The sequence below is a fragment of the Parambassis ranga genome, chromosome 22, assembly GCF_900634625.1.
Source record: "Parambassis ranga chromosome 22, fParRan2.1, whole genome shotgun sequence".
Classification (NCBI taxonomy): Eukaryota; Metazoa; Chordata; class Actinopteri; family Ambassidae; genus Parambassis; species Parambassis ranga.
The window spans coordinates 14,460,128-14,482,214 of NC_041042.1; the positions used below are offsets into that span (position 1 = coordinate 14,460,128).

The 22,087-nt window shown below is 43.9% G+C and overlaps 1 protein-coding gene across 5 annotated transcripts in view; it reads left to right on the forward strand.

Annotated features, from left to right (window-relative positions):
• tnika (TRAF2 and NCK interacting kinase a) overlaps positions 1–22,087 on the forward strand; it is a 57,845-nt gene that overhangs the window by 16,116 nt on the left and 19,642 nt on the right. For 2 of the 5 annotated variants that reach the window (XR_003669442.1, XM_028394969.1), the window contains exons 3-21: positions 7,066–7,122; positions 8,012–8,137; positions 9,154–9,264; positions 10,126–10,216; positions 10,561–10,691; positions 10,779–10,833; positions 11,087–11,165; positions 11,251–11,426; positions 12,370–12,436; positions 12,538–12,736; positions 13,395–13,511; positions 15,036–15,248; positions 18,834–18,998; positions 19,412–19,678; positions 19,857–19,963; positions 20,102–20,217; positions 20,686–20,783; positions 21,807–21,875; positions 21,971–22,077. Coding sequence is in view for 4 of the 5 variants with exons in the window: in XM_028394969.1 (XP_028250770.1) it covers positions 7,066–7,122; positions 8,012–8,137; positions 9,154–9,264; positions 10,126–10,216; positions 10,561–10,691; positions 10,779–10,833; positions 11,087–11,165; positions 11,251–11,426; positions 12,370–12,436; positions 12,538–12,736; positions 13,395–13,511; positions 15,036–15,248; positions 18,834–18,998; positions 19,412–19,678; positions 19,857–19,963; positions 20,102–20,217; positions 20,686–20,783; positions 21,807–21,875; positions 21,971–22,077 (2,351 nt within the window). In the remaining variant the exon portion in view is untranslated. Of the gene's footprint in view, positions 1–7,065; positions 7,123–8,011; positions 8,138–9,153; positions 9,265–10,125; positions 10,217–10,560; positions 10,692–10,778; positions 10,834–11,086; positions 11,166–11,250; positions 11,427–12,369; positions 12,437–12,537; positions 12,737–13,394; positions 13,512–15,035; positions 15,249–15,543; positions 17,409–18,833; positions 18,999–19,411; positions 19,679–19,856; positions 19,964–20,101; positions 20,218–20,685; positions 20,784–21,806; positions 21,876–21,970; positions 22,078–22,087 lie in introns of those variants that run through there. The other 3 variants (XM_028394972.1, XM_028394970.1, XM_028394971.1) reach the window with 3 other exon arrangements.

A 22,087-nucleotide genomic window follows, 5' to 3' on the forward strand; every position in this document is an offset into this window, starting at 1 on the left:
GTTCATTAGCCTACATTAGCCTCTCACTCTCTCTGTCTGTCTTCCCCAAGGCCACACGCCCCACTTACCCACAATGCACTCCTGCCACCCAGGCCAGAGTCAATTAGCCATGCCTGATGTCAATAACAATCTCTCATTCTCTTTGTTTCTTTCTCATTCTGTCTCCATGATTTCCTGTCAGATCCAACACATTGATAATGTGCACTGTACAGAACCATTTAGGTTTTTCCCTACCGCATAAATTACTGTTCGTCAATAGTTAAATCAATAATCTATACCAGCCCTGACTCTCTTCTTTCCCTTGTCGTATACTTTTTCCACAGCCTTGTTCCTTGTTTTTGTTTGCTGCTCTCTTTATATTCATGTTTTCTGTCCTCCTCCCATATCTGCACTCAGCTGTTTCTTCCCATCTCCCCCCCTCTCTCTCTCTCACCTTCAGTCTGTACAGTAAATCAGCTCGCCTGTTCATTTGACCTCCAGAGCTGCTGGAGCATGATGCCGTTGTGCTGAACCTGCCGCTTTGCCTTCTCAATGCAACCCTCCTCCTTTTCCTCCTCTCTTGCTGCCTCCTCCTTCTCCTGTTGTTATTGCATGTCTGCTTATTCTGGAGAAATTGTCGCATTCATGAGAACAAAAAAGAAAAGCTGGGAGGTTAACAACTTTTATAAATGCTTCCATGTGGTTGGATACAAATACCATTTCATAGACAGGATCATCAGGCTAACCATTTGTATATTTGTTTATATGCGAGGTTGTGCTTCAGTTAATCTGGGTCAACCCTACAATAAACAAGTGCACATCCATCCAGCGAGTGTTGATTCTGCCCCATCACTTTAGGGGTTGTATGATAATGATGAAGACAAGCTGTTTTTCTATTTTCTCACCTCACACACATATCCACTTCACAAATATCATATTAAAATTAATCATGAGTGAGTCTCCCACTGATTTATTAATAAAGGCAGTGTTTGCAGAGTTTTAATGTGGCCGCATTTGTGATTATTTAGCATTCTAAATCCTTTTCCCAAAACCAGATTAGTCTGTTTCCTTCACATTTGTCTTTCTGCCTGCTTGGTAATTAGCTTGTTGTGCTGTAAGCAGGCAGGTTAATGAGCAGCTAGATTTCAGACTGCTGATAGATTATTGTTTTAATAGGCTTTCGCTGATAACACCAGTTCATTCAGAGTGGAATCAAAACTCGCCGGCTGGCTGGCTGACGCAAAATTCCAGTTTCTCCTCCCTGCAACACATCAATAAAAGCCCTTTGGACTATTCTACAGATCATTGCCCTCATCTTTCTTCCTCTCATCTTTCTTTCATCACCTCCGCCTCACTTTTTTAACTACCTTCTTTTACCACAGCTCTCTGCTTGTATATGTTTCTCTCATCTCCTCTGCCTCTTGTTGTAGTACAGTACGTTTTCTCTCTCTCTCTTTTTTACAACTCTTCCTGTCTTAATCATTCTCTCCTCTTTCTCGGTTGAGTGTGAGAGCGGCCCCGGGGTGCTTCTGTATTTCCTGTGTAGTGCGGTGGTAGATTGGAATGGAGGCCTTTGTCACTTTTATTTACTGCCTCGCTGATTCCACAACAGTATGTGTGGGTGCGCGCTTGCTTTGTGTGTGTTTGGTGCGCGTGAGCATGTGTGAATGCAGAGCGATTGCAGGTGTTTGAACTGCAATGAGGTGTGTCTGGGTGTATTGCCCCCTGTATTTCCTTCCAGCAGAATTGTGTTTGTAATGTTTGTTAGCCGATAGTAGCTTTTATTCTGCATCACAGCTCGCACAGGCTTTCTGTGTCTACAGACTAGAACTGGTGATACGATGGATTGAAACACCCGTTGTTTGAAATCCTTAAACCCTGAAACAGCTGAACTTCAGTTTGTGTGTGTGTGTGATGCTAGCCTCCCTTAAGGATCTGCCTGTCAGAGAGAACTGACAAAAAGAAAAATGTGTAGGGTAAAGGCCCGGGGGCACATCCCATAGCTCACTTCTTTTTTATGATGCTTGTTACTATGCCGACAGTTTCAATTTCAACGCCAGGAGACGATGCTTAGATGACAATGAGTCCTTTGCTGATGTGTGTGTGTGTGTATGTTTATGTGGATTACCAGGATGATGCAGATTAGGATTATGGTGTGACCCATTTCTTTTTTCTTTTTTTTTTTTACGAGGATTTGGCAACACAATCTGGCATGGTTTAGTGAAAGTGTGTTTGTTGTTGTCTTCCTGAACGCTTAGAAGAAACAGACATTTTGTGATCTTTCTCTTGACAAATTGCTACTCTTGAAGATTATTATGTCCATGCTAATGATTCAAGTGGAATCAAATATGCATGCAGGGCTGAACTGGCATCAAAGTAGGCATGACATGCCTACATGTAATTTGCACATGACATGTCATTGCCAGAATGTTCTACTTGAACACATCACATATTACTACAGCCAGCAGCCAGCTGGTATTTACATTCTATACCTACATAGCCTGAATCTTGTATAGTGGAAACTAAAAAGTAGCCATGTGGTAGTGAATACATCTGCTCATTGAGAAGTAAGATTTGAATACCAATTCAAATTCAGACCATCAGGCTACAGAAAGACATCAGTCTTTTGATGAAAGTCCCAAGTTTCTACTTACTGGACTGAAACCTGCAGACTCACCCAATCAATTCATTTGTCATGAATGAAAATTTGGATGGCTCCCTCTGACCTTGCAGCTGTACCACTCTCTCACTTCTTCCTCCTCTCTCTCTCTTCACCCTGTGCCTCTTCTTCCAAATAAAACCTCTCACATAGCAGAACAATAGTTACTTATTCCCTGTCCTCTCCCTCTGTGTGTGCGTGTGCACAAGATGCGTTGTCTATATATTTAAGCGTCGTGCCCACTGTAGAAGACTGTCGCTATGCTACGACAGGAAGTGTCCTGCATAGTAAATGCGTCCGAGCGGGGTTGGGGGGGGGGGGTCTGTGTAATTGACTTGGCAAGGGCATGGATGCACACACAAACAAGCTAAATACACACAAGCTGCAGCAGTATTACTTTCTCACATGCACACGGATGCCTTGGGTATTACGATGTATGCCAGCAGGTTGCATTACGGAAGTGATACAGTAGCAGCTTTGTCTCTCCAAGCTGAGAGTGATGGTGGAGGCTTCCCTCCACAGCCTGGAGTGCGATATGTGTGTGTTTGCTTCCATTAACAATGAGCTCCATATACACCCTCCATATCATCATCACACATGGCCTCCTTTTCTACATCCCACATCATCTCACACATCTAAGCACTGTGGGTACCTTTTATTTTCTACAGCCTGCAAGTGCTTCACAGTGTTTTACCTTAACTTGGCAGGCGCTATTAATCATAATTATGTGGCGATGATAATTAGTGAAGTTGTGTCAGCTTCCCTGTTCTTGGTGCACACGGAAAATGGAAAATGAGAGATGAAAAGGTCTGCGTTATCAGACCGTGAAGCAGTTTTGCATATCAAAAGCATGATGTATTATCTAAAGAGGAAAGGAAGGCATTGTATTAAATTTGAGGTGCATTATGCACTTAGTGTATCATCACAAAGTTGGACCAGTCATCACTAATTTCTGGAGTAACCAGAAGCATGAATTCCACAGATGTGTTTTTAAAGATTTCTCATTGCTCTTATTTTGTTTGGAGTATCCATCAAAAAAAAAAGACGCGCTCTCCATTTTACCAGCTTATACAGTACTGGCACCTGCAGCGATGATGCCAAGTAATAACTTCTTCATGATGTGGATGCCTGAAGGCTGATTGGAGATCAGTTAGCTATCAGTTTGCTGTCTCCATCACAGCACGGCCATCCAAGCGGAACAAACATAGTCAATTTGGTCCGTTATCACTCAAACACACCTGGCCTGGCAGCATCACAGCTCCTTGTGTATATGTGTGTGTGACTGACAGATGCTTTGCTATCGTATTTGGTCAATATACTTCCACAGGATTAAATAAAGCAAAAAAAAAATGTTGTTTGGACACATGAAGATGTTTTCCTTAATTGAAGCTCCCAGTACAGTCGTGATTTGTGTGATACTCGGGCTCCTGTCAACACACCGTGGTTTGCAGAAGCTGAGTGAGAGTGCTGCATGAAGTCCTGTGTTTGTGTCATATTTGCTTGTCGTATCGGCATTAGCGTTCAGCTCAGTCATGTTCATGTAGGACCTGCTTTTCACAGGCCACTGGGCTGAGCTGCCAGGCATGAGCGTGAGAGACGGATACAGAAAATACATGAGACAGGCAGAGGAAAAGTAAGCGAGACATTTGGAGTGAGGAAGGGAGAAATAATGAAAGGGCATAAAGAGGAGATTGTGAGAAGTTAAGAGGGTTAGATAATGAGCCAGAGAATCAGAGGGATGAGAGAGAGAGAGAGAGAGAAACAGATCTAGGTCAGAGTGGCAAAGCAGTCAACAAACGAGTGGAGGAAGGGATGAACACGCCTGTGAGGCTCAGAGCTTCTGAATGGGAAGGATCAGAGAGAGAGAGGGAGAGGGCTATGCCTATCAAAAGGAGAGAGGGGGGGATAACAACATTATTTGAATCCTTCTTCCATTATTTATCATCATCTTTGCTGCAGCTATCAATGATTCTTATTTTTGCTTAGAGCAGTTGTTTTGGGAAATGTGCTTATTTGACTTCTATTGGACAGATCAATAAGAGTGACACTTATTGGAGCCAGATAAGGTGACGATGGAGCATAAACATCATTGACATCAATTTCCAAGTGGCCAACAGGGGGCGACACAAGTGGTTTTATGAAAGTCTGGCAATTTCCTAATGAGATTATGGTCTCAATAGCTAGTTCTAATCTTTAGGCATGATTCCATCTCGTAAATCATAGTCAGATTTAGATTAAAAAGGTATGATAACGTGAGATTACAATGTGATTGACAAGTCACTATTGTATGGGCATATTGTCTGTGGGTTCCCAGTAATATCCTACATTATAGCAGCTTATTCACTAAGGGTTACTTAGTGACCCTTCTTTTTTCACTTATTCCAACATCACATGAAAGCAAACACTGACTGAACATGTTAAACCAAGCTTTCTCCTTGCTTCAGACTCATGACTTATTGAGGAAAAGGCAGATTTATGAGAAATATGATGACATGTTCACATAACACACTAAAATACAACTGAGGGAAGAATACATGGTTTAAGTTTTTACTATTTTATCACACATTCTTTTCAAATTTGCCCTTAAAATATGGTTATGACATGCGATTTTATTCCATCCTAAATGCCATCTTTGAATTTGCAAATCAAGAGAGGACACAAACGTGAGCAGAGATGAAGATGAGCAGACTGTGGTAATTCCTTTCTGTGGTCATTTACTTTATTTGACATTACTGCTCCCACAGTAAAGGAGAGATGGAGGGAGGGAGGCTGTCAGGTGCTTGGGAGTAATGAATCTTTATTCAGCTCTGATGATATCCATGTCCAATATCTATTTGACACAGTCTCCCTCTCACTCTCTGATTCCTTCAATCATCCTCTCTCCCTCCCTCTTGGTGCCTTTGTGTGCACATGTGTGGGTGTTTGCAAGACGTCTTATGTCTGTGTGAATAGTAGAAAAAAGGGAGATCTTTTTTGTATTTTCTGTGTGTGTGTCTGTAAGTGTGCATGTGAGAGTTTCTGGTTTGTAAGTGGCTGTAATTCCTTTGTTGGTCTTGAACAAAGCCGGTCCTTGTGCTTGTTGGAATTGGGGCAGTCTGATCCTAATGAGAAATCCCTGGTCAATCTTTGCAGCTCTTTTACTCTCACAGAATCTAAACTGTGTTTTTATGTGTGTGTGTGTGTGTGTGTGTGAGAGAGAGGCTGAGCACAGTGTTCAACCTTCCAGTGGTGCTTAGTTTGCATTGTGTGCTGCTGGATTGTGACACAATGAATTATCATATTAAAACTCAAACTTTCTTTTAGCAATAAATCAGCAAGTTTAAAAAGTTCTTTCATTCCAAAGCAGCTGCTTAATGAGAAATTCAATGATAGTATTAAAGTTGCTTTATTCAGGGACCTCCGTTGTTGCCATTCATCTTGTGGGAATATACTAAGTTTACTAGAACTCATATTTAAAGACTGCTGATTCATATACAGCACTCAACCTGTTCTGTCATTCATATGTGAAGAGGTGATATTTGTAAAACACGAGTGCAAAAGGGCCAAGCTGCTCTGCGTTGTACTGTAATTTCACAGTCCATAAAGGCATGTGCACCCTCACGAGCTATTCATCAGGTTAAGTGTGTTTTGGCAAGCCTGTTGTTGCAAATGATCTGCTTAAACAACATCAAAACACAACGTGAAGCAGTGATAATGATATAGTGCAGAGGCTGTTCTCTTAAACCACAAGGCAGACCAACTTTAAGCCATCATTTGGTCCCATTCCTAGCATTGCATTCCATGCCTGCGCATTGGCTGCAACACTTGTTATCAGAACGACCCTTCAATTAAAGCCCTCAGGAGGTGCTTTAGAGCCAGACCCTTAATGCCATCTGGTTTATAACAATTCCACCAGGAAAACAGTCCTGCCCTTGTTTTGAGTTTGAGTGTGTGTGTGTGTTGTGTCTTTGCTTGTGTGTGCATGCATTTGTTTGTTTGTGCCACCGCTGCTAAGCTGCACTGCTCAGACTATAACATGCTAATCAGTCGAGTCCAGACAGGTGGAAGTAATAGCCGTCAGTGGTTTTAGCATCTCCGGCCCTGTTAGCTTCATTAGTTAATCACAGCCACAGATGCTCTGTTGCAAATGAAACACTCGGGCCTTCCATTTGCCCCTGAGCTTCCAATCTCCTGGCTCTTCGCCTCGTAGCTCCCCCAGGCACCTGCATAGCCTCAATATTACACAACAGTCTGCTCTGTGAATTGGTATCTGTTTTTGCTTCTTGTCCCACTCCTGTGAAATATTTCTCTATAATAAATGATGTTTAACAGATGTAAAATAACCTGAAACAATAAGACACTTACATCCAAGAATGTGTCTCTGACATTGCTCTGTCCTCTCTCTTTTTTTGTCTCCGTCTGTGCCTCTCCTTCTCTCCTTCCACCAGGGTCGCCATGTTAAGACGGGGCAGCTGGCAGCCATCAAGGTCATGGATGTCACCGGGGTAAGACACGCACATACGTGCACTCTGGCATTCACTCACACTCACACACACATACCCATGCAAAGAAAATCATCTCAAGTGATTATTCCACCGTTGACCATGTCATCTAATTACGAGTGATGAGTCAGTGCTGGTGTGTGTGTGTGTGATGTGGCAGAAAGGAAATGAGGACAGGCCTATTGCCATGGTAATATTAGCTGGAGGTATTAGGACAACAGTGTGGTCTCAGGCGTGTCTGTAAAGCAGGAGGGAATCTCAGCTATATTTAGAGATTCTCTCACCCTACGCCTCTCCGTTAGTGCTCAGCTGCCAGCAAAACAATGAAGGACTGCAGGAATTAATGCAGCGAAGGAGTGCTAATGAATGAATGAATCAATAGGAGCATGAATGAATGAAAGAAGCTGAGCATGTGCAGGGTGCAGGGTGTATGAGCAAAAGAACAGCTGTGATTAGCAATTCATTAGTGAATTGAAATGAGTGTATTAATTAAAAAAGTCTTTTATGCAAAATTGCTAACTTAATGAGTCGCTACTGTAAAAAAAATTAATTTACTAAAAATGAAACTTTCAAAATTCAATTAATCAAAGCACAATTTTCTGATATTGACAAATGAGAAATATAACATTTTTAAGTAATCAGCTGCTACCGTAACAACTTGTTTGCAGCAGTAACCACCCCAAAAAAGCAAGTAATTAAAAAGTAATGGTGCTGTTGTGGATAATTTAGGGCCCAGCTGTGTGCATTGACACAAGTGTTTTCAGAATTTCAATGGACTGGATTCTTTTTTGCACTATCAACATCCCATTAACATTTTAGCAAGGGCACAGACAGTGTGTGTGTGTGTGTGTGTGTGTGTGTCTCATGCCTGTTGATCTCTCCGTTTTGTCAGGATGAGGAAGAGGAGATTAAAGCAGAAATTAACATGCTGAAGAAGTACAGTCACCATCGCAACATCGCCACCTACTACGGAGCTTTCATCAAGAAAAACCCTCCCGGCATGGATGACCAGCTTTGGGTATGCCATATTTTATATAATCTGCGTGCATGTTTTTTTTTCTTTTTTTCTCTGTGTGAGTGTCACCGGAATATTAAAAAAAAGTGAGTGTTGCATGCAAAGATAGCGTTGCATACTCATGCACACTGCAATGGAATATGTATATATACTCAAAGTGTATAAAAGATGTGAATCAATGCGTGGCTGACTGCAATAAATCATGTGTTAACGTGATCTAAGGGAGCTCTCTCCTCTCTGAACCTGCAGCATTCATCACACAACAATAGACGGAGGACACGCACAAACATATGCATACACATACACACACAGTAGCCAGATCTACTGCCTGCATAATTCCCCTTGACTCAACAGCTGCTGCGGCTGAACGTTAACTGTATGTTAGTGCGTCCTCTTTGCTTGTGTGAGCATACATACACAGCCTGGATGAGAGGAGTTTGGCTGCTATGTGCCAACTTCCCCTCTCTTTTTAATCCAGAGCGATGATTAAGGAAACTTGAAGCAGAGCCAGAGCTGACCAGCTGAACTTTTGACCTCCGATTTCCATGGATGAGGAGGAAAAAGGACACAAGAGGTGGCCTTGATTCATTCATGTGATCTCATGACGATGTCGAGTCACCTGATGCCAGTAGTTTCTGTGGTCTCTGTGGAGTGCGGTTTCATAAAGCGTAGCAGGATCAGCAGCATGGCTGTCTGTTCATGTGTGCTGCTTGTGTTTTGCTCTCTGTATGTGCCGTTTGTTTCCATCACAATGTTTATAATCGTGCTGAAAGATCTCAGCGTCATAACCGCTGCATAAAAAATTTTGCAGGACAGTGATTTTGACAGTCAAGCATTATTGGATGGAGAGTTCTAGCTACAAACACAAAAATGTTGCAGATACCTAATAGACTGTACTATGAAAATAAATAGAAGGATTCCTGCATACTCTATGTATAGATTAATATAGATTTGTTGTCACAGGAGTTGTTTCCTTTTGTTTGAACAGTCATTAATCTGCCTTGTTCGTGTGCATGTAGCTCGTCATGGAGTTCTGTGGAGCTGGCTCAGTGACGGACTTGATAAAGAACACAAAGGGCAACTCTCTGAAAGAGGAATGGACCGCTTACATCTGCAGAGAGATTCTCAGGGTGAGTAGCATGAAACAAACAAAAAAAGGAAAAAGAAAAAGCACCTACAACAGTTTCGTTCCGGCAACCTGCTTGTTGTTACATCCTTGATAGCAAAAACGAACAAAAGCTATTGTTGTAACCAGAAGCAGAGGTTAATCAAAGCAAGCGTACACTTGTCGAGCCAAATTTTCTAGATGTACATATAGATAAGTGGATCTGTTATTTTTTAAGGTCAAGGAGGATTTACACCTGTTAAGAGTGCACTTATTATTATTGGCACAAGCATTTTGCTTGATAGCAAGATACTGAATCTTCATGGGAAATTGTACTCCATTCCCTCACACCTTATCTCTGTTATCTGTTATGGTGGATTTTGGATGCTAAAGGGCTGCGGCGGCAAGCAGAGAAGTGGCAATATCACTGCATCTTGTCAGTTACATGCAGCACCGCCTGAACCATGCCAAACAGTGATTTCTTTTCAACCCTTTTTTTCTTTTTCTTTTTTGTTTTGTTTTTTTTTGTGTGCCCTGCATCTCTTGTCTCATTTAGTTTTTTCTGCTTTGTCTCTTCTGGCAGCCTTTGCCTCTGTCCTTCACATTAGCATACTGTCTCTGTGTTGTTTTCTCTGTTTCTAAACATTTTTGTTTGTATCATTTCTCTTTGTCTTTTAAAATGTTTCTCCACAAAATAAGTTCAAAAGTGTGATGTGCTAATCATCAATGCTTAGTGAGGGAGGTCAAGGTCAGGTGCATATATGCAACCTTGGAGCAGCTAGTTTTGGAAATGAACTCTTCATGTCCTAATAATAATATTCATCCCTTTTTTGGCTCATTGCTGCAGTGGCTTTCTTTCACGTCTTGTCTCTGTCACTGTCTGCAGGGTCTGACTCATCTCCATCAGCACAAGGTCATCCACAGAGACATCAAGGGACAGAACGTCCTGCTGACTGAGAACGCAGAGGTCAAACTAGGTCAGTCTGTCATCTAACCCCACTTGATAAAATGGCTTTAGGATTGGGAGGGCAGCAGGAGGTATAAAGTTTCAGATGGCTCAGAAGTGTGTGTGTGTGGCTTCTTTTATGCTGAATACCAGCCTGCTCATCTCTTTCTGTCACTGGTCATGACGCAGACTGCTGAAGATGGGACTCTGTCCCTGTTCCCTCAAAGCCCAGTGAGGAGGGGATTAGTGTGTGTGTCTGTGTGTGTCTGTGTGTGTGTGTAGGTGGGGATTCAGTTTTTTTGTCTTTTGTTTTTTTCGTGGAACTTATTAAACCCCCTGTCCCCTTCTTTGTGTGGTTGTGCATTTGGTGTGTAGTGGACTTTGGAGTCTCGGCTCAGTTGGACAGAACTGTAGGAAGGAGGAACACATTTATTGGGACCCCGTATTGGATGGCACCCGAGGTTATCGCCTGTGACGAGAACCCAGACGCCACATATGACTTCAAGGTAGATTTTCGTTCCTCTGAAAGCGCATACCCCACCTCTTACTTTTCTTTCCCATAACCCTGAGAAATGATGCTTGTTTTCTTTCAGAGTGATTTATGGTCACTGGGAATCACAGCAATAGAGATGGCAGAAGGAGCTCCACGTATGTACCCAGTCAATAACCTACACCTCTGTTGCACATCAATCAGATCACTGTAATCAGCAGGCGGATCATTTTTCAGTCCCGGTTCCTGCAACTTATCTTAAGCCATCATTTTAATGAAGGAGTGGATAGAAAATTGGTTGTCAAATAGCTGGGCTGCTGCCCGGTCTATAGTCTTTTATTCATTATCTTATTCCTGGAGGTGCTTGCACACAAGTTGAACCTCACAACTTTATTTCATATTTTACTCCAGCACTGTGCGACATGCACCCAATGAGAGCCCTCTTCCTTATTCCACGCAACCCTGCCCCCAGACTCAAGTCAAAGAAGTGGTGAGTGTGTGTTCTTATAACCGGCGTTCTTGGTGTTTTTGCTGATTTTCAGAATGCATTTCTAGTATGCAAAATGTGTTTTTAGGTCAAAGAAGTTCCAGTCATTCATAGAGAGCTGTCTGGTGAAGAGCCACAGCCAGAGACCCAGCACAGAGCAGCTCCTCAAGCACCCGTTCATCAGAGAGCTGCCCAACGAGCGGCAGATCCGCATCCAGCTGAAGGACCACATCGACCGCACCAAGAAGAAGAGAGGAGAGAGGGGTGAGTGTGTGTGGCGGGTTCATTGAGGGTTTATATATATTGACAGACAGGAGTTGGCTGCAGTAGCTGCAATGATCTACTGCCATATACAGTATTAGTGGTTTTTAATCATTGAAGTAAAGTTAGTCACATTGTGCATTTTACCACAGCAAAGAGCTCATTACTGCTTCTTGCTCGTTTTAATGTGAAGCAGCATCATTAAAAGTTTGATTTACATTACGTTCACTATTTCATGATAAAAGCAATAACATCTACTGGTACTACACCATCTGAATTATTATAACTGATAACCAACGCCTGCTCAGTGCGGTTCTGCCATGATTTCTCACACACACAAACACTGTAAACACACTTAACTGCATGAAAAAAGACCTGCAGCGAGGGCGAGATGTAGCACACCTACTCTCTCACGCGCACAGCCCCCGTCACATTCGTGGTTCTCTGTGAAGCAGGAAATAAAAGTGACAGACTTCCATTAAACTCCACATACCCACACTGAGTGATAGACTGACACACTCGTACAGAACAGCGCCAGTAAGAAGCGCATTAGCCGCTTCAAGAAACAACACTCTGCAGGGCGAACGTCACAGTGATGTATAGAAATGTCTTGTCATTGTAGAGACTTTTTCCAGCTGTCACTTCGTCACATTCAGAGGACAGGTCCGTGTGTGTGGATGTGTCTCAGGAAAAAAAAGCTTCTGTGCTTTAAGCCCTGTTTGAAAGAACTCTAAGCTAATGTTCTCCACCTCGCTACACACAGTAAAATTACAATTTATTCTCAAAGTGGCTAAAAGAAAGTGCCTTGAAGGAATAAGGATCTGGAAATGCCACAATCGTGAACAGATTGGTAATGAATAGAGGTAGCTCAAGTGAAAAATTTAAAATGCTCACTTGGGTTTTATGTTTTATTCCTTCCCCTCATCCTTCTGTTTATCCACGTCAGATGAGACTGAGTATGAGTACAGTGGCAGTGAAGAGGAGGATGAAGAAAGAGACATGGGTGAACCGAGGTCAGTGTTTTCACAAATTTACAAATATTAATCCAACACATAGTTGACACCCTAACTAACTGATGCACTGTTTTTCTCTTCTTTTCATTGGCACATTCTAGCTCCATCATCAACATCCCTGGGGAGTCAACCTTGAGGCGAGACTTCCTGCGCCTACAGCTGGCAAATAAGGAGCGTTCGGAGGCGCAACGGCGGCAACAGCTGGAGCAGCAGCAGAATGAGGAGCACAAGCGCTTACTGCTGGCTGAGAGACAGAAACGCATCGAGGAGCAGAAGGAGCAGAGGAGGCGGCTGGAAGAGGTCAGAGGGAATGAAGGGTTAAAGGGAAATATCCAGCACGAGTAAATATATATATGGCATTTACATATTTCCTGTGGGAAATACACCACACATATTCTCCCACCCCCTGCACATACGGCACATTTGGCAATAAACCTCAAAATAAAAAAAGAATCTTTCTAGTTGTAGATGTTTAAACTTCCAAGGCTGGACATTTCTTTAGAGGGGAGAGAGATCGACACACACACGCACACACACACACACACACACACACACAGCCTTTTCCTCCTGTGACCCTCTCTTAGTTCCAGAGAGCAGGTTTACAGAAGGAAATCCTTAGCCTATAATCTGTGCGCTCTCTCTGGGTTCCCACCAGGGTTTGCTTCCCAACGCACAGCTAAGCACCATGACTCGACTCGACTAACATGACCCTGCCACTGTGGGCCAAGTGTGTGTCTATGAACCTGTGCGGTTGTGAAAATTCATACATGACCATTAGAACATGAATATATAACGTGTTTCAGAAGATGTGAAAAATAAAAAGGAAGGAGATTATTAATAGGCAAACGTGTTAAAATCAGAGCATTTTTCTAAGATCGCTGTTGATGTCTTAATTGGTGTGGAAGCAGTGTTTTCGTCGTGGGGTGATTGTGATCTTCTTCTGTTTTCCTGACAACAGCAGCAGCAGCGTGAGCGTGAGCTGAGGAAACAGCAAGAGAGGGAACAGAGGAGACGCTACGAGGAAATGGAGCAGCTCCGCAGAGAGGAGGAGAGGAGGCACGCAGAGAGAGAACAGGTTCAGACATTTGCTAATATATTATCTTCAAACTCATATTATGTAGACAGGCAGTATGGTGTGATGCCACAGAATGGTGTTCTATGGTGACAGCTCGAGTCCTCAAACTCCGGTTTGTGTTTGTCTGCTTAAATCACCTTCAGGGCATTTTTTGCTTAGTGTTTTTTAGGGCCACAGTTTTAGACACACAAAAACTAATCTTATAATTTTCCCCATTCTTCTTACTGTCATGGAACGTTATTATTTTCAGCTCTAGCGTTATGCCTGGAGAGGTCCCCTGGTGCATTGTACACAGTGTTTACACATGAGTGCAGATGATCAGATCAGAATCAACCTTTCATAGGTTCTATAATGGCCCCTTTTCTTGAATCCTTTTTTATACTTGGTCCCACACTTGTACTTGTTTTGTTTCTTTCCGTGTGTGTCTCTGCTCCTCTCTTTTAACAACCCTCTGTCTTGACCTCTCAGTGAACTCGAACTCCTCTCCTGTTCTCGCTTTGTCGCTCTGCTGTCTCCCTCCCACACGTTTCAAGTGTTTTGGAAAGATATCCTCAAACCTTTTTGTCTGTCATTTTAACCTATTCCAGTGGATTTAGAATTTGGTCTTATTCACTTCTACTTTCTTCTTACTATCATCTCTCTTTATTCACAGCCACCTCGAGAGATTATCTTTTCTGTTTCTGTCTGTGTCATTCTCACTCTGTCTGTGAGAGGGTGTCAGATTTTTCTCTCAATCTATTTCTATCTATCTCTCTGTGCCGACATGCTGCTCAGGAGTATATCCGTAGACAGCTGGAAGAGGAACAGAGGCAGTTAGAGATCCTCCAGCAGCAGCTACTACAGGAACAGGCATTATTGCTGGTAATGGCAGCCCTCCCACGTGCTACTACTGCTCCCCATCTGTGCTGTGTGGTCCCTATCCCCCAACTGCATGCACCCAAGTGGCAGTTGTACCGAGGTATAGAAATCCACAGTTGGAGCCTCTCAGCCTGTTGGTGACAAAAAACAATGAAGCTGAAATGATGAATTGCTTCTTCTTCTAATGCCTGTGTTGTGAATTTATTCATATCACTGATTGCATGTACAGTGCCATTAAGTTGGCTGGATCTCAAAAGATTCCCTGAGGATGCGGATATATACTGTTTTGGCAGAGGCATCATGTTGACCCAGACAAATAAAAAATATTAATTGTGTGATTTTCTCAGGGCTTCAGTCTTGTCAAGGGAAACAGTTGTGCTTTGTAAGTGCAGAGAATAACACCATGTGCCGCGTTGTATGCTCATTGCATCCAGAAATAGCCCAAAGCAGAGTTTGCTAAGAAACCTTTTGAGATCCAGCATCCATGTCCCTCAAGCCCTCAGTCACCTGAACTTAGGCTCCCCCACTTTAAACTACCCCCCCTTCCCACACCTCCCTTACTCTTCCCTGTCTCATATTATTTGCCTTTCTCGCCATCATCAGACTCACATTTTCGATCGTATGTGTCCTGTATCTCCATTCACACGTCACCATTCCTTCCACCAGGAATACAAGCGTAAGCAGATTGAGGAGCAGCGGCAGGCGGAGAGACTACAGAGGCAGCTCCAGCAGGAGAGAGCCTACCTGGTGTCTCTACAACAGCAGCAACAGCAGCAGCAGCAGCAGCAGCAGCAGGAGGGAAGGCAAGCGGAGAAGAAACAGCTTTACCACTACAAGGACGTCATTAATCCAAATGACAAGCCTGCCTGGGCCAAGGAGGCAAGTCCCAACATGCATGACATACAAAGACGTGCATGCTCGTGTTTGATAATATATATTTTATAAGATGGATGCATGTTTTGGTGATGTTCTGCAGTAATGTTTTGAAAGTCATCCTCAACCAGTGGCCTTTTTGTGTTGTGGATATCTAATTCAACAGGTCTTACAAGAACCAGCAAGGAAACTAATGCAGAAAACTGGACTCTTTAAAACACTTGTTTTGATAATCACAGTGTGACCTCTGCTTTGTGTGTGTTTGTTCTACTGCTTACCCTCCTCTGACTCTGATTTCTAGGTTCTGAAGCAGCAGCATGCTCATGGTAACTCACCCCGCTCCCAACTTCGACATCACCAGTCATTCAACCAACCAGCTTCATCCTCTAGCCCTCAAGGCCAACCCAGAGCTCAGGCCCCTAAGCGAACACCATCCCATGGTGCCCAGCTCCTCTCCACCCACCTCCCACATATATGTATTTCATTAGAACCTGGGGAGCACCTAGATCCAGGGTTGAAGCAAGAGATAAGTCAGCAAGTCAGAGAGCTCAGAGCTCAGAAACTCAGTCAGAGGGGTCGTAGTCCAGGTCCCATTCAGGAGCACAAGGCTCCTGAAAAGGGGGCTAATGTGGAGCCAAATAAGGAGGGTTCTGTTCCGGTGCCAGTCAGCCAGTCTAATCAAGTACTAAACCCCTATCTTGCTGGGCCTAGTAAGCAAAAGGAGAAGCCTCGAGACAGACCTCTATCTGCCCCAAATCAGGCAGCCATTCAGGGGCTGCTGTCTTCTGACCCACAGCTTCAGCCTCTTCCTCAGTCTTCAGGACAGGCTCAGAAACGCAAGTCTGCATCTAAGCCCATTTCCAACCCCATGGTCAAACTGGTTAGTGGCCGTCCTCGTGGAAAATCACACTCACCCTGTCGTAGAATAGATGTAGACATAGAACCTGACTTTCAGGGGGGGTGGCACAAAGGGATGAAGCCAGCTGTCAGCCAGGAGTGCCTTATGGTGCCCTCGGACATGGAGACTTTTGAAGACACTGACCCCTTTTCTCAATCCTTCCCTGTAAACTCTCTTTTTAGACAAACAAACTCCTACTCACCTAACCCCTTTCTCCAAGTTCCTAACAATACCTTCCTGTACCCTCCTTCTGACAGGCAGAGGAGAGGTCAAAGACATGAGCAGAATGGAATTAGAGGTAGCACTTCTATGTGTGACCTAAGTATGTCTGCCCCTGCAGACTTTCTCAGATCACACCTGGCTAGTTCTGGTCTGAAGAACAGCTGCTCAACTGAACACTTGGCAGCCCACCATCCAAGCAACCTACCCCCTTGGTTGGGCCTTTCTCCTCGCACCTCTCCACAAAGTTCACCCTCACCTTCCCCAGTATCCTCCAGATCAGAGTCCAGCGGCATCTTCTCCCCTCCATTCTCTCCTGACAGCCCTTGGTCCCCCTTGGCCACCGAGTCTTCCCCAACTTTCTACGCCACCCTCATCCTGCCTGACCAGACCCCCATGCCCATCATCATCTCACCTGCCACCACACCTCACTGTTCCCCGCATGGTTCTCCTTTTGGATCCCAGATTCAGATCAGATCTGTTGGAGCGGAGTGCTAGACTCTCCCTCCAAAGCACATGTATATAAGAACACACATACTTTTGTACTTCTATTTTTGTAATTGTAATAATACATTTCCTAGACATTAAATTACAGATTGAGTCCCAACTGCTGATTACTGGTTGATGTCAAATGAAGGTCTTACCACCAAATTCAAATTAAATATGTTCTTATTTCTCAGAGATACATTCTTTTTCAAGATTTCCTTCACAAATGTAGAAGTACAAGATGATGCGTAGTGTACATACTGCTTATAGTAAATATACAATTTACATTCATATTTATCACCTAAAATTACATGTGTTTTGTCATAAGTTGCATTTTACCATATGTTTTCCATATGTTCTACTGGGATCCAAAAAAGTGCCCATGTACAGTGATAGTTTTACATAGATTTACAGGTAGCTTAGGTTACAACAACCTTACCCCAATGCCCTACCCTGCCAGCCCCTTTATGACCCTTTTCACCCAGTGCCCCACAATCCACCATGGTGAGCCTGCTCCTAGGCATATTGGGTACCATGGGATCAAGGAACTTCCCACCTTTCTTTTAGGTCAGTCAACCTGCTGAGAGAAAATTCCAGCTTGCTGGTGATGGGTGCTGGCCAGGTGGTGGTGGTGGTGGTGGTGCTGGTGGGATCCTCCTAAAAAAAAACCTTCGTCATCCATTGCTTCTTCTTCCTTATCCTCTTCTTCATCTGTTCACAATTAACTCTTTTTTTCCTTCTGTAGTAGAAAGAGTTTTTGGGTGCTGCTGGTGGTAAACACAAAATGAAGAGCTACCCAAAAGGTTTTTCTTTAGTCTACCTGTAGTAATCTCTGTATTTCTTGTAGGTCATTTATGCTTACCTTGTTTTCAAACTGCCTCCACAGATCAATGCAGCAGTACTTCTCCTGAATCACCCACATTTTCTTTTAAATTGACCTATAGCTGCCTTCAATGGTTTTTCCATGTAAATAACTAACAAAGTATTTGGGAACCTTTCTGCTGCCGTAGCTGTCAGAGCAGTAGTTGACCTCCTGGCAGGAGGAGTAACACAGATTTGAGAAATGACACAGTATTGCATAGTTGTTTGAGCCCAGGTCATAATCTTGAATAATCCTGCTAGATTATGAGCTCGTGTGGAATTACAGAAATGCCTCCAAGGGGGGATAGTTCTTGCTGCAAACACATTTGGGCTATTGAAACTATGTCCTGATGAGCCATGACTCAACCCTCAACCTACCACTGAGAAGATTTTTTGGAAAGAAAAAGTGTGATGTTGGCAGCTGAGAGCGATTTCTTGGAGCCTTCTCTTACTGCACAGCAGATAATCTGATAATCAGATTACACTGGGCAAGAGGAGCATTCTGCCTTGTTTAGTGTGTTTTTGCATTGACACATTCCTACAATTTTAGCAGAAACATACACAAATAATGAAATGTGGTTTTGTATGTGTCCACGCTGCCTTTGCATGTACTAACAAATCTATTATTTCAATTATTGCAAGTGGTGTCTGCAGAAGAAGATCGGGGCTCATTTTCGTACAGTGCAGCCATTACACACTCTTACTCATCAGCTGTTTGTGGGACAAAGAGAGACATATATACAACAATTGGAGGGTAGGAAAACAGTCAGATGGTGATAAGGAGTCAAAACTGCCTACGTGCTGTGCCACATATCTTCAACTTGTCAGTTAAGAGCGTCTGACACAATTTCTGTGGAAATCTGGATTCAGTTCAAGTGTGTATTTGCTCACACCGTTAAAACAGGTTACAACAAGAAAGACAGGACTACCACAGAATCTGCCAGCAGCAGTGTTGACATGAGACGGATAAGAAAACGGGTTCATTAATTAAACAGTCACATTGTTGTCCCACAGAGCTGAGTGATGTATAAGGGCTTGCAGCAATGCATGAGATGGGAGATCTAGCTTGGTGATTGGTTGTGCTGTGTGCTGGGCTGTGAGTGACAGTGGTATGTGACCTGTCTCAGGTGGAGGAGCGATCTAAGCTGAACAGACAGAGCTCCCCAGCGCTGCAACACAAAGTGTCCAACCGCATCTCCGACCCCTCCCTCCCTCCCCGCTCCGAGTCCTTCAGCAGCGGCGGCATGCAGCCCGCCCGCACCCCACCCATCCACCGCTCCATCGAACCACAGGTGTGTGTGGGTGTTTGTGTGTGGATGTGTGGTGTGTTTCCTAGAGACCTGTTTTTACAAAGAAATAATCACAAACCTCTTGCTCCTGGTGCCTTGCCTTTAAAAGTTCAAGCCAATATATCGATCAGTCTGTGTTTTTTGTCTGTCTCCTTTCTCTCTTTCTGTGCTATCTCTGTTTTTCTCCTGAATCAATTTCCTACCATTGTCCTTTCTTTCTCTCCATATATAAATTTGTGACTTTGCATTAACCTCACTCCATCTTTCCCTCTTTCATCCTTCTCATCTTCTTCCTCAACCTCTTTGCTTTCTTCAAACCATACGCCATCAATCACTGTAACTCTCTTGTTTTTCTCTCTCCCATCCATTCATCTTCTTCCTCTCCTCCCTCTACCTCTGTCCTTCCCCCTTCACAGATGGCTCACCTTGTTCCAGTAAAGACTCACACCAGCTCCATGTCTGGCTCTCAGTCTCTGCAGGATCAGACAGGCTCAGCTCTGAGTGAGAATGTCAGTGTGGGCTCCCCCAGGCCCGAGATGCCCCGTCAGAACTCAGACCCCACCTCTGACACCCAGGGACCTCCACTGCGGGTTGGTGTCAGGGAAGAACGTGATCGGGAGAGGGACAGGGACAGGGATCGGGACAGAACTGCTTGGCTGAGAGAGGAGGACATCCCACCCAAGGTTGAGAATCACAATGAAAACAAAGGACTAAATATCATATAACTTAACAGCTGGCAATTACACAATTAAAGATTAATTAATAAAAAAGCTGACTTGCCCCATCACAGTTGGTGTTAACTGTTAACCAGTGTAACCTTAATTCCATCACACCCACAAATAACCAATCTTGTGTGTCCAGGTCCCCCAGAGGACTACTTCCATCTCCCCTGCCCTGGTTAGGAAGAACTCTCCTAATGGAGGAGTGGGTCTGGGTCCTCGTGCAGGTTCTCAGCTCATACGTGCCAGGTAAAGCCTCAAGTAGATAAGTTCTCACAAAATGCATGGTTTTATGTAATTAAATTTGACCAATAGAATATGGTGATTGCAACAGAATCTTCCATGCTTGCATTAAATACTAAGTAAAGTGTTTTTGGCCTCTTTCAGTAACCCAGACCTGCGGCACTCAGAACTGTCTTTGGATGCCATACTGCAAAGAACCTCCTCCAACTCCTCATCTTCCTCCTCTCCTTCATCTCAGGGAGGCTCAGCTGAGAGGAGAGGTATATAAACTCCCACCATAATATGCATGCATACATTTAAACACCTAATACACATGTGCATTTGCATGTAAGCCATTAAATAGTAGCTTATGCAGACAGAGAAGCGCAAAAACATCCAAGTGCACTCACACGGCTTCAGAGGCTATCAGCAGGACATTGTCAGTCGCAGTTCTGCTCTGATCAACCTGTCTGATGTGCCCTGTTACACTCAGCCTCCGGAGAGATAGAAGAGAGAAAATGAGAGCAGGAGATGGAGAGAGGCGTAGAGGGATGTGTCAAACGGCAAGCCAGAGGGATATCTAAGATATGCATGGAGCTCCCTCTGACAATCACATGGCAGATAGGGAGGGTGAAGATGTGTTTGTCATGTTTTTTTTGGGATGTGATAGAAACATGCAAAATATTCTCTGACATTTAACTTTTGGATCCCACTGCTAACCGATTTTCTTTAATGTTTTTTTCTGATAGGTCAAACCAAGCAGGAAGGATCTCCTCCAGGAGCCAATAAGGAGGCAAAGCCCAAGCAGGAGGAGGGTCGCGAATCAGCCAGACCCAGCAGACCTGCTGTGAGTCACAGAACACACAGAGTTCACTTTCTGTCACAGCGATCCCACCTCTCTGGGAATCTTTACAAGCCTCCCCTTTCTTTTTTCTTCTATTCACCTGCTCTTTCTATCTTTCTCTGCTTTCATCTTTTTCTCCTTCCTTTCTTCAGAGTTATAAGAAAGCCATAGATGAGGTTAGTGAAAATCGAGACCCCGTTCCTCCTTCCTCTATATCCTGGTTTCCCTTAGCCTCCATATTTAAAGCCCCTCTTTTTCCCCTGGCATGGTGGAGTTAGATGGTTTCACAAGGCGATGACTTTCCCCTTTGACTCTGAAGTATCGGGGTGTAATGGCAGTGCATGTGTGCTTCTACACACATACACTACCTAAGAGAGTGTATGTGGATGTGTGTATGTATACATGCATGTGTTGTGTGCGTGTGTGTGCAGATGTGTGTATGTTAAACTGCCAAGTACCTGAACAGTCACTGAATCTCTTTTCCTGTTTCTCTGTTGTCATGGTTACTGCTCAGGAAGAGCTGGTAAGCACACCGTGTGTGACGGTCCTCTCCCCCCCCCTCCGTCTGCATGATTTGGTCTGATCCTTGGGGTGATGGGGAGGGAAGGGGAGTGGAGGAACCAAAGGCCTGTTGGCATGGGGGTGGGGGGAGGCGGAGTAATTCTGCACTCCAGTACTGCAACAAGCTTATTCATCTCTCTTTTTATCTGAATATAAGACATGCGCTGTTAACGATATTTGCTTGTGAGCAAATAAAAGTGCTGTCTATGATCACATCAGAAGACAAAAATGTAAACAAACGGCTAAAAGTGCTCTCATGTCAGCACTTTTGTTCTTTAACACTTGTGTTTACAGGCAGCGAATGGTTGTCAATTTGTCATGATGCTGATGGGTTGTCGTGCTCTTTGATCCTGTTGGTACCCTTTGCCCCCTTGTATGTGATTTGGTCCCACTTGTTGGGTTCTGGCACAGAACTGATTAACTAAATGTTATCTTCTGTTTTTCTTCTTCCGTCCATTGTTGCAGGATTTAAGTGCACTGGCTAAGGAACTCAGAGAATTGAGGGTAGAGGAGGGAAGCAGGCCTCCAGTAAAGGTAGGATGACTTTTCTAAAATGATAGCGATGAGTAGGTGTGTTTAGTCTCTGACCAGTGGTGATCATAAAACATGGATTTTGTGCTCTGGCTAAGGTGACGGACTACTCGTCCTCCAGTGAAGACTCGGAGAGCAGCGATGAGGATGGGGAGACGGTGGGGCATGATGGGACTGTTGCTGTTAGTGACATCCCGCGCATCATGTAAGTCATC